This window comes from Diceros bicornis, chromosome 4 (assembly GCF_020826845.1).
Source record: "Diceros bicornis minor isolate mBicDic1 chromosome 4, mDicBic1.mat.cur, whole genome shotgun sequence".
NCBI classification, from domain to species: Eukaryota; Metazoa; Chordata; class Mammalia; order Perissodactyla; family Rhinocerotidae; genus Diceros; species Diceros bicornis.
In genome coordinates this window covers 51,405,291-51,417,283 of record NC_080743.1, presented here as the reverse complement: position 1 = coordinate 51,417,283, position 11,993 = coordinate 51,405,291, and the positions used below count along the sequence as shown (strand labels likewise).

At 47.5% G+C, this 11,993-nt stretch overlaps 1 protein-coding gene across 1 annotated transcript; it reads right to left on the bottom strand.

The window, feature by feature from the left end:
* Nucleotides 1–1,748: 1,748 nt before the first annotated feature.
* On the bottom strand, nt 1,749–10,378 carry HSD3B2 (hydroxy-delta-5-steroid dehydrogenase, 3 beta- and steroid delta-isomerase 2). The gene is made up of 4 exons (XM_058537251.1): nt 10,318–10,378; nt 9,981–10,201; nt 5,585–5,749; nt 1,749–2,974 (listed from the first exon to the last, which is right to left on the bottom strand). Exons 2-4 carry the CDS (start codon nt 10,123–10,125, stop codon nt 2,163–2,165), a joined length of 1,122 nt encoding a protein of 373 aa, XP_058393234.1. The 5' UTR covers nt 10,126–10,201; nt 10,318–10,378; the 3' UTR covers nt 1,749–2,162.
* Nucleotides 10,379–11,993: the final 1,615 nt, after the last annotated feature.

Genomic DNA, 11,993 nt, shown 5'->3' with positions numbered 1-11,993 from the left:
TGGCCGAAACATTCCGAGGCCTTTATGCTTATTCAGTTGAGACCGCCAGCTGGTCAGATCCCTCTCCTCTTTCTCTGCTCACCGTTCCCCCCTTGCCCTTTGGCGACAATACCCCTTCCCTTCCCTGTGAGAAGTGCCCTAGTGGGTTTATAGGTGTGGGATTTCACTAGGCAAACAAGGCGGCTGAGGGCCCTCCTCCCAGACTCCACCACCCTCTTTTCCATCCTTCGCTCTTGGCATAAACATATGAAGGTGTGCGCACCTGACAAGAGCTGGGCAGGTGCTGCCTCTTGTGTTCTGTGCAGTGGAGGAAGGAAGGAAAGGAGTGTTTCCTTTCTCTCCTTACCCCACCCCTAGGGCCACTCCACTCTGATGCCTGGGTACTGATCCTCTGACCCGTGGGAGTTTGAAGGTGATGGAAGCCTGTTCATCTGGTCCAGAATGTTTTTTCCCTTTCTCCTTAAGAGTGAATGTTTAAATGATCTGCTTTGTGGCAATCAAATTCAACAGAATTCATAATCCGTTCCCTGGGTAGGAAAGAGGCTATCTTGATGTTGGGGTGTGGCTCTTTGTCGCGGCTGTGGTTCATAAAGACAGGGGACACCGGGTCTAGAGGGAGGCAGCTCTGGCCTCCCCACCCTCAGACCCCACAGCCTCACCTGCTTCAGGTCACACGGTCCTTGTGGGCCCTGACAGTGTTTCTTTTGATTGTTGGTCCTCCGTTCAGTTAATGACTGTGTCATCATTTAAATCCCCAAGCGTCTCTTGATGGGCCTCCTCTCCTTAGGGGAACTGAGAAGGATAAGCAGGCCAGTGATTGAGGGGAATGTGGAGCAAAAGGAGAGGCTCAGGAGGAGGGGGATGAAGGAAGAAAGCATGCAGTGTAAGGGAGAGATGGGGAAGAGGAGGAAGGGAGGAGAAGGAGTTAAGTCTGGAAATGTGGGGGAGTGGACTCTACTTTTTGGACTGAGTATGAGATAAATTTTCAGGGGAATTCACCCCTGTTCCCTTTACTTTCCCAGGAACCAATGGTGTGGCTTCATCGTGTGATTTGAAAAGTTGGAATACAGGCTTCTGAATTGCCAGAGTGGCCGACACACACGTATCCAGGTGTGTCCTAGAGGACTTCACAGACACTGGCATTGGCGGTGGAGGCTGGCCGCATCTCTGCTTCTCCCTCCCCTGCCCTGGCCATCTGGCAAGTGCGCGCAAACCCTCCCAGATGCCACTCAGGGGGTCTCCTGGGTTCTAGGGAGTCTCCTGCACAGGACTGGGCAAGAAGCAGGTGACCCAAGGGAGCTGGGCTTTCCCAAGGATCAGCACCAGTGCTCTGCTGCACCACTGACAAACCCAGCCACCTGCCCCCACCTTCTTTTCCTGTAAATTTTAGGCAGTTCAGGCTGCATAATTCAGTGGAAAGAGAAAGGCTTTCAAGTCAGTCTATCTGGGTTAAATTGCCTGGTCATTTACCAGTTAGGGTGACCATGAATAAGTTTCCTTATTGATAAAGGGGAATAGTAGTCCCTACCTCATAGGTTTCTGGTGTGGGTTAAATGAAGTGATCTATGTCGGTTATCTAGTACATGCCTGAAACATAGTAGGTGCTTAGTCAATCTCAGTTTCCCCGTTCTGGACAGTTCTGCCCACCCCAGTTCCATGCTGCTTTTCTAAATAGGAGATGGTGATACCTGGAAATGGAGGGGAAAGAAGGAAGGTATGTATTCACATAAACCACAGCTTCCCCCAGATTAGGCATTAAAACATTTATTATTCTTTTCATTGAGCTGTGTGAAGGAATAGGAATTTTTAAAAGATGAGAAATGCTTTTGCATTTAATAAAGGAAATGGAACTAATAGGCAAAACTCTAAGTTAAAAGAGGCCCGAAGAGCTCAGAATCAGCAACTAAGACTTTGGTATCAGCAGCTACAGCAAATCACCTTCTCTGTCCTCTGGAAGGTGGGTAGGGCAGAAGGTTCTGGTTGGGCCAGTGACTGGGAAGGTTTCTGGTGGCAGGAGGAAGACAATAAAATGGCCGTCTTGTGAAAAGGAGGCAGTAGGACCTGGGCTCATGCTCGTGGTACTTTCTGCATGAAGCCAGAAGGGGAGAGCTTGGCAGACATCTCCCAGCAATACCCACATCTACATCCATGTCACCCGCAGATCAGTGAGTCTTTGTTTTCAAGGTCTCCATATGTGGTTCTATCACGGAGGCAACCCACTCCATGGTTCTCTGCTTGGCTTCCTCCCAGCTGAAGAGTGGCTCATACCCCATATCTCGCTGAGCTTTCTTATAGGAGAAGGTAAACTCACTATTTAACAGTGTCAGTAGCTGGCGGTCGAAGGGAGGGTGATAGTTGTAAATTGGACTGAGCAGGAAGCTCACTATTTCCAGCAGGAAGGCAAGCCAGTACTGCAGAAACAGGGGAAGGCTCATTCTGGAATCAAGGCAGAAGCCCCATTTTTTGCTCAAAGTGTAATTGAGGTCATCATAGCTTTGGTGAGGTGTGTCATCTGAGATGTAGTAGAATTGTCCTTGGATGCTTGGGGCCTTCTTGGGGTCCCGCAGGGCCCTCAAGGCCATAATGTGGGCCCAGGCCACATTGCCAACATAGACTGGGTTGGCTGTGGAGAACCTGCTATTGTGTTCCAGGATGCCATTGTTCTTCAGGGCCTTATTCATATGGTAATAAAGGAATGGGCTTCCTTCCCCATAGATAAACATGGGCCTTAAGGCGCAGGTGTATAAGGTGCCACCATTTTTAAGAGTCCACCCATTGGCTGCCAGCACCGCCTTCTCAGCAAGCTTTTTGCTGTATGGGTATGGAGAGGACCATGTTGTTTCAAGATGCTCCTCTTCGTGGCCATTCTGGATGATCTCCCTGTAGGAGTTGGGCCCAGCCACCATTAAAGAGCTGGTATGGATGAAGATCGGCACACTAGCCTGGGCACAGGCCTCCAAAAGGAGCTTGGTACCTGCCCAGGATAGCACACTGTCAGTATCAGGAAATAACCCAAAGGGCCAACCAAACCCCAGCAAGTGTGGTGGTTATTGCAGATCAGGAGTGTGTTCTTCTATGACTCTGGCTGAGATCTCACCATGCTATAGCCATAGGAAAAACACAAAAATGGGAAGAGACTGGCATTTGGGTTCTCAAAAGCAATAATTTCTAGGTTTTTGGATATCATGGACCCACGTGTGTACTTTTAGTTTTGGAAAAAGGACATAGAATTGCCACTTTATATCTTGCCAAGTGAAGACATTAAAAAATTATCATTGGGGGGCCGGCCCGGTGGTGCAAGCAGTTAAGTGTGTGCACTCCACTGCGGTGGCCTGGGATTCGCTGGTTCGGATCCCGGGCACGCACCAACACATCGCTTGGCAAGCCATGCTGTGGCGGTGTCCCATATAAAGTAGAGGAAAATGGGCACGGATGTTAGCCCAGGGCCAGTCTTCCTCAGCAAAAAAAGAGGAGGATTGGCAGATGTTAGCACAGGGCTGATCTTCCTCACACACACACACAAAAATTATCATTTATCATTCCTACCACCTCATTAAAGACAGATTATTTTAAATAAAAAAATTAGAAAGCCATACTCTCAAAATAAGGACAGTCGTAGTCTTTAGGTAAAAGAGGGTGGTTGAAGTACTCACATCTCTCACACACACAGTTGTATATGGGTAATATACACTCTTAAATATACGTTGAATTGTTTGTATTTTTCTCTTTTTTGAGGACCAATAACCACTTTGTAACAAGGACCTTGTTTGAGAGTTACTGAGCAAATGATTAGTGGGTTCTGGGGAGAAGCTGGAGATCCAGGCTCTGCTCCTGATTGTGTGTTCTCTACAAAAACCACTCCTAATTCCCGCTTTGACTCCGTTTACCCAGATGTGAAAAGCAGAGGTGATAAACTTTCCTTTTACTTAGCATTCTGGAGTCCTGCCCTGGCCTTGCATGTTGAGCCTAGTGGAGAACTGGAAAGAGGAGTGCGCCCTCTGGTGGTAATACCTATAATTGGAAGATCTTGTAGAACTTCAGCTGGCTAGAAATTTGTAGCTCATGGAGGTAATGCAAAGTGCTTTGCCTACAAGAAAGAAGGAGTTTCCTGGGCAAAGCATCATTATTATTTTTTATTTTTTTTATTCCTTTTAAGGTCTTTGTGAAATTTTATTTTCGGGAGAGACAGCCTCATTTTTTGTTTTGTTTTGTTTTTTTAAAATTAAATCTAGAAGCAGAGAAAATTTGGAGTTAATTTGCCTGTGGAGGGGGCAAATGACCATCCTTGTGAAGTATTTTATAAAGCTGGGAGTCATATTGGTTTTAGTCAACTGATGCTTCTAACACTTCTCAGGGTTTTCAAATCCACTTCTGTTGGGAGCTGTGGAGAGTAAGAATTGTGAGAAAGGGACTAAAAACTAAAAACTGGTTAATCTTAGCACGCTCGTGGCAGTGTGGGGTTGGTTAGGGGTGTGGCTAAGTAGACACTAGAAAGGGCTTTTGTTGAGATTGTGCTATTTTAGGCTGGAAACCCAAAAGCGAGGAGCTGCTTTAGAAAAGGAGTCTCTGAGTAGACTAACTTTGTAGAGCAGGGCATGGAAGACAGATGGGCTTGGGGGTTGGGTGCTGTGGTACTAGGGAGACTGGCCTCCAGGGATCAGAGTGATGAGATTACATGGCAAGCTAAAAAGGATTTAAGCTAATCCCTTGAGCAAATGTGTCTAAATTTAAAGTAGATTGCAAAGCCTCAATTCAGAAAGAGCCACCAGGCATTTATGGGATGAGGATCTAAGGAGGGGCCACTCTGGGCACCCAGCTAGGAGCTGCTCTTTACTAGTAGACCCAGTGTTGAGCTGAAGAGATGTTGTTATGGATAATGGGAAACTATTATTGTTAAGAAAATATTACGAGAAGGAAAGTGCTGGGTAATTCTGTACTGCCAGACCACTATGAACCAGCTTTCCTAGTTCCCTTGAGAGAAATCCTTCTTTCAGATGAGCAGGAAGTCTCTAGGTGTTCTCATTACCCTTGGTGATCCTTGTAGGGAGTCCTGCCTGGAGGAAGCCATCCCAGAGCTGTGACCCATTGCTCGTGACTGACTGGGGGGCACCACATATCACAGAGCTCTTCATTCCTGGCCTTACTTTGTGACCACCACCTTAGAGCCACACAGAAGGGCTAAAATGATGGCTAAGAGGTGCCTGTAAGGTCTGGCTCCAACCGAGGAGAGGCAGGACGTGGTTGGATATCAGGAATTTGAGGTTGGAGTTGAGTCAAGGCTTGATTGGAGCAGCAGTAGAGAGAGTTTTCTTGCCCTTTGGAGTCCCACAGGTGTGGGTTTAGATTCTAGCTCTCCCTTCTACCCATGGGGCCTTGAATAAGTTACTTAGCCTTTCTTAGCCCTAGTCTCCTCATTTAAAAAGCTGAGGATGACAGCCGTGAGTCTCTTAGTTTGCGGTGCTAAGCAAAAGCTCTTGGTGCAGCGCTCAGCAGGTGTTCAGTGATGCGGGCTTCTCTCCCTTCCTGATCCTGTTCCCATTCTCACTTGCCCACTTCATTCCATCTCCTCCCCAATATACTATACCTTTCACATTGACATTCATGATGGTCTCCGGGTGAATGACATTCATGATGTCAATGATACCGGCAGTGTGAATGACAGCTGAGGTGCCCTCGCAGGCTCTCTTCAGGCACTGCTCATCCAGAATGTCTCCTTCCAGCATGGTCAGCTTGATCTTGCTCTGGAGCTCTGTGTAAACATGAGTCAGGTCATTGGAAGGCTTTCTGGATCTGAAAGTTTCCTGATAAAGGTGGCGTTTTACCCAGGTCTTTAAGGATAGGCAGCCTGGGGGGAGGTTAGGCAGGAGGGCACATTCCATGAAAGGAACAAGTAAACAAAGCTACAGAAATCGGAATGTGTAGCGTTTATTGGGGAAGAGCAAACATCTGTTTCCACCCCATCTCGTTCCAAAAAAAGAATTTGAGCAGTTAGGAGTCAAGTGTGCCTGGAACACAAAACTGCTAAAGAGACTCATGGGAAGTTCATAAAATTCATTAAGGAGAGTAGGGTGATTGTGGTGAGCGGATATAAGAGGAAAGAATTTGAATTTAATTCTGTAGGGAACGAGGAGTCATGTATGGGTTTGGAATAAGAGAAGAAATGTCAACATAGTTGTGGGATAGGAAGCTAACCCTGGCCATAGTATATAAGATGGATTTGTGTGGGGGATATAGGAGAAAGCAAGACCATCAGGAGATTAATCAGAATGTCCGTACCCCAAAGTTCAGACAAGGTTGACCGGAACAGGGTTCCCGCAGTGGGAGCAGAGAAGGGGAGAGATACACAAGGGTTGACGTTTCAGACCTTACTTTGACAGGTCCTGGTTCTTACTGGAGACGGGCTGAGCGGCTGTGGAAGAGTCACAGTCAGCCCGAGTTTTTCCCACTTGGGTGAGCAGGAGGATAGTGGAGCCATTAACAAGGAATTTAGAACGGGCCCAAATGATGGATTTAACTGAAAAAGCTCTGAATAGATATCATCAAAAGCAGCTATCAGTGCTGATAATGAGTCAGCCACCCACGGACTAACAGGACTAACATTCCAGCCATCTAGCCTAGGACAACGGACGCAGTGTCAGGGTCTTTGGCTCCTTTGAAGTCCACAGGAGGTGGCACTGCCAGTAAGCTCATCACCTCAAATGAGCCCATGGAATAAATGCTGAGCTACATGCACTTCGGACAAATACCCTACACTTATTTTGTGCTTTCTACTTTGCACACAAACTTCACGGATTTCTGATTTCCTGTCACAGCTCTCTCACGAGATGGGTATTCTGCTTTCACGGATTTCTGATTTCCTGTCACAGCTCTCTCACGAGATGGGTATTCTGCTTTCCACTTTACAGGTGAGGAAACTGAGGCTCAGAGTGGTTAAGAGGCAGGTCTCAGTCACACTTATACCGAAGGCTCAGGCCTGCCCTCGGCCTTTGAAACTTGCTCACACTCCCCTGTCACCAAGGCACAGGACTGGCACTATTCTTTCCTGAGGCAGAGGAAGGATAAGTCAACTTAACTGAAATTGGCAGTGGAGGCCAGAGAACAGTGAGAGAGAAATTCGGAGTGAAAAATTCAGGGCTAGAGAATTTTCTTCCTGGGTTACATCTTGGAAGAACCATCTGCTCTCCCTAAGCCTCTGCCAGTTTGCTCTGCCCCCAGCCCCTTCCCACTGTCAGGCAGCTGCAAGCAGGCTCTGAAGTGAGAGAAAGGCAGGGGAGAAGCGGGTGGGAATCAGCCTGAGAGTAAAATTTTGTGATTGTGTCCCTGCCTCTGCTCCACCCCCCCAACCCCACCCCAGCCTCTCCTTTGCAGCTAAGTTCAGACAGACTGGCTCAAAGGAATGGATATGTCCAGCGGATAGAGGTCCAAAGCCAAGAGAGCAGAGGACTTACTCCATTTGTCTGCAGGGATGCAAGAGAGACCAGCAGAGGGCACTGTGGATGGCTGGGGAGTGGAGCCACCACAGTGGCTCTGTGGACTTGGCAAGAGTCTTCCCTAGGCTGAATATGCAGTTGCTTATGTGGCGTGCGTTGGAGGGAGGTTCAGAGAGAAGCTTCTAGACAAACGAGTAGTTAAGAGCACAGATGCTGGAGCTAGACTGCCTGGGTTCAAATCCAGCTTTGCCATTTTCTAGCCCTGGGACCTTGAGCAAGTTAATTAACTTCTACTGTGGTAGATCCCTCGCGCCTTCCACCATGGGAGGACACAGTGTGAAGGCACAGGCGATGAACCAGGAAGAATGCTCTCACCAGACCATGACCCTGCCTTGACTGGATTTCCAACCGCAGAACTGTGAAAAATTAATTTCCGATGTTTTTCAGCTACCTAGCCTGTGGTATTTTGTTATAGCAGCCTGAACGGACTAAGACAGCCTCTTTGAGACTATTTTCATCTTTAAACAAAGGAGGATAATATCACCTATCCCGTAGGGTTGTTATGAGGAGCAAATGAGTCGACACACATAAACACTTAGCACAGTGCTAGGCACAGAAAGAACGCTGCTGGGATTCTCTATATGATCCTTATAGAGAGCCCTGCCCATGCACGACACCACCTGACTTGTCACATTGGGGAACTGTTCCTGTAGGTTGAGCACTGCCCTTTCGGGGCATCAGCAATCAGATTGTGTATATCGCTGGGAGGTAAGGATTGCAAACAGTTGATGCTGATCATTTGTGAATTTGTTTATCAGAGACACTATAGAAGCAGGGGTTAGAGGAAATAGGGTGTTTGAAGAGGTCAGAAAAGAGGAAGCAAGAGCAGAGTGATGGGCACAGTCCAGGAGAGTGGGTGAGGGGCCTCTGTATGGGGAGGAAGGGTCTTCTGGGCAGCCAGGGCTTGCATGTAGACCCTCGTCCACCAGGGCTGGGGAGGGGGACAGGGAATTGGTTTGGGGTCACACAGGGGAGAAATGGGAGAGAATGAAGTTTCACTTTGCCAAGAGTCAGCCCTAGGGCCATGGGATTGGGGCCTCTGTGATGGGGCTCTAGTCTGAGCTCTGCTACCCATTAATCAGAGCGCCTTGGCAAGTCACTTTACCTATGGGGACCCCGATTTCCTCAGTGTCCTGATGGGTGAGACACCTTTCCTACCTTCCTTGCAGGGTTATTTTGAGGATCTGGGAGTGAAACAAATTGGAAAATACACCATAAATCCAGCTTTTGCATTTGCACCAGGGGCAGAAACCTGGGAAAAGAGCACTGAGCTACTACAGCAAATTCTGCAGTCACCTTCCTTGATGAGGAACAGAGACAAATGGTAAAAAGAGATGTACGAGGACTCCACGTGAGGCAAGTCTGCGCTCTTGCTGCCTCTCTGTCTCTGGCTCTCACCCTGTGCACTCATGTGCTCTCTCCACTCTCCCCTCTCTCTGTCCTATTCTCTCTGTCTCTCTCCCTCTAATTCTCTCTCTCTCTCTCACACACACACACATACACATATTCGCTCAGTTTCACCTTCAATTCCTTTTATTTCACCTTCACTGGAGAGGATAAATGAAGCCATTAAAAAGACCAGGGCAATCAAGAGCGGCAGGGACCTGCTGGCGGGGTCTCCAGGTTAATGGCGCTTGCTGTCCTTTGCAAATGTTGCACAGCAACTGCCAAGTCAAAAATCTTCAGAACGGGCTGGCCCGGTGGCGCAGCGGTGAAGTGCATGCGCTCCGCTTTGGCGGCCCGGGGTTCGCAGGTTCAGATCCCCGGCGCGCACCGACGCACTGCTTGTCAAGCCATGCTGTTGTGGCGTCCCATATAAAGTAGAGGAAGATGGGCACGGATGTTAGCCCAGGGCCAATCTTCCTCAGCAAAAAAAAGAGGAGGATTGGCATCGGATGTTAGCTCAGGGCTGATCTTCTTCACCAAAAAAAAAAAATCTTCGGAACATCAAAGAGTTGTTGACAAGGGAGTTGTTGACCTGTATGTGATTTTCTAGATGAGAACAAAAGAGGCCTAGAGGCTGAAGTGGCTGGCCTATGGCCACCCTCTCTAGTTCTGGATCAGGGCCAGAATCCATTCTCCAGACACCCACCCAGTGTCTTTTTTTTTTTTTTTAATTTTTGTTTATTTTTTTCCCCCAAAGCCCCAGTAGATAGTTGCATGGTCATAGTTGCACATCCCTCTAGCCACTGTATACGGGACGCAGCCTCAGCATGGCCGGAGAAGCGGCGCGTCGGTGCACACCCGGGATCCGAACCCGGGCCGCCAGCAGTGGAGCGCATGCACTTAACCGCTAAGCCACGGGGCCGCCCCCCCAGTGTCTTTTATACCCACGATCTGTGATTTCCTTTCAGATGACTTTGGACTTGGGATTAACTTTGATTTGGCTTCAACATTCTTTAGTTTGCTAGACAAGAACTCCCCCACCCACACACACACCTAAGCAGGGTTTAGAATGGAGCCACACACCTATGACTTGAGTTCACTTACTAGAAAATTCCTCCCGAAATTCTGGTCTGAAGACTTTATCCAGTGCTCTGATCTCCTGTACCTCCTTCTCCTCCACCAACAAGCGGATGATCCTCTGACCCAGAAACCCTCCTGCTCCCGTCACAAGGCAGCTCCATCCAGCCATGGCCAAAGCTGAGTAACAAGAAATGCTCACCAGGAACCGGAAAACACAGGGGAGCAGGTTGGGTTAGAGAGTGACCCTGGAGGGAGTAAAAAGAGAGGTCAAGTAGTTACAGGCTCACAAAAACCCATTTTGTTCCCTTCACTGCAGTTTTGCAAAAATCGCATGTCACAGCCCCAGAGTAGAAGCTCTAACCTGCTAGTGTTAAAAGCCAGATGAAAGAGCCTGGGTTCTGGTCTCCTTATCTCCCAAAGGCAGAACTGGAGCTTTATGTGCTGCTGTCCTTCTGACTCAGCCTCCTCACCTTCACCCTTGCTCCTCCTCCAACATTCCTCTTCCCAGAAGAGTGGTAACCTTTAGCTTATATCTCTCATTCCTCCAAGGCACAGGACAAAAGAGCCAGCTTCAAGGTCACAATGTGATTAAAGACTCTTGGTTTGAGCCTCAATAGGACACCAGGCAGTTGGTGCCAGCTGTCTGGGATCCACAGTCTGTGAACTTAAACTAGACCAGGAGAAATCTCCCACCGCAATGTGAATTTTTGCCTTGTGCAGTAAATACATCTGGGGAGAAAATCCACTTTAGCCCATTGTCTCCTCTCAGAGTTGTTTGAAATGTTGCTGCCGTCTTGTAAAGTTTAGAAATTTACAATGGTGGCAGCTCCAGTCATTAAGTTTTATGGGGAGTGACTTTCTTACCCACCCAATATACCTAGAACCTCAATTTCAATTTCGCTCTGGAGAACTCTGGGTTCCTTGCAGGGAGGCTATCTAATGATAACCACCTAGCTCTAGGGCCTGAGTAACAAGAGTAGGGATCTGTAGTTGTGGCCACAAGAGCCTTGTTATGGGCCTTTGTGCTCACCCCACATTTTAGTTGCAAAACCACTCTCAGCAGACTCCTGAGCTGAAGAAGCTGTGGATGCTTCTGAAGCCTATGCCCCAGAGGTGCCTAAACACCACCACCATAAGCTCCTCAAGATACTGTCTTTCCTCCACTTTTAAAAAGTGAAGTGTAGGGGGTCCGGCCCCATGGCTTAGCAGTTAACTGCACGCGCTCCACTACTGGTGGCCCGGGTTCAGATCCTAGGCGCGCACTGATGCACCGCTTCTCCAGCCATGCTGAGGCCGTGTCCCACATACAGCAACTAGAAGGATGTGCAGCTATGACATACAACTATCTACTGGGGCTTTGGGGAAAAAAAGGAGGAGGACTGGCAATAGATGTTAGCTCAGAGCCGGTCTTCCTCAGCAAAAAGAGGAGGATTAGCATGGATGTTAGCTCAGGGCTGATCTTCCTCACACACACACACAAAAAAATTGAAATGTAATTTACAAGGACTAAAATGTCCAGATCTTAAGTGTTTAGTTCAATGGACCTTGGCAATTATGGCACCCATGTAACCACCATCCAAAACAAGATATAAAACATTTACTTCACCCCAGAAAGTTCTTTCCTGCCCCTTTCCAGTCAAATCCCACCCCTGCCTCCACCACACTCTGCCCTGGAAGCAACTACTTTCTGATTTTTATTCCCATATATACTCTCCTAATTTTTTCTTCTAAAGCCTTTATGGTTCTGGATAAATATTTAAATATAGAATTCATCTGAAATTAAGTTTTGTGCACAGAGTACAGAAAAATTTACTGTTATATTTTCTATTGTCTGACTATTTTCTATTTCATTAGTTTCTTTTAGTTTAATTATTTGCTTCCTTTTATTTACTTTGGGTTCAATTTACTCTTCTTTTTCAAGGTTCTTAGGGTCAAATCTTAGATAATTGATTTTATCCTTTTCCTGTTTTCAACTATAAGCATTTAAAGCTGTCAATTTCTCTCTAAGCACTGTGTTAGAGAGAATAATAATTTAAT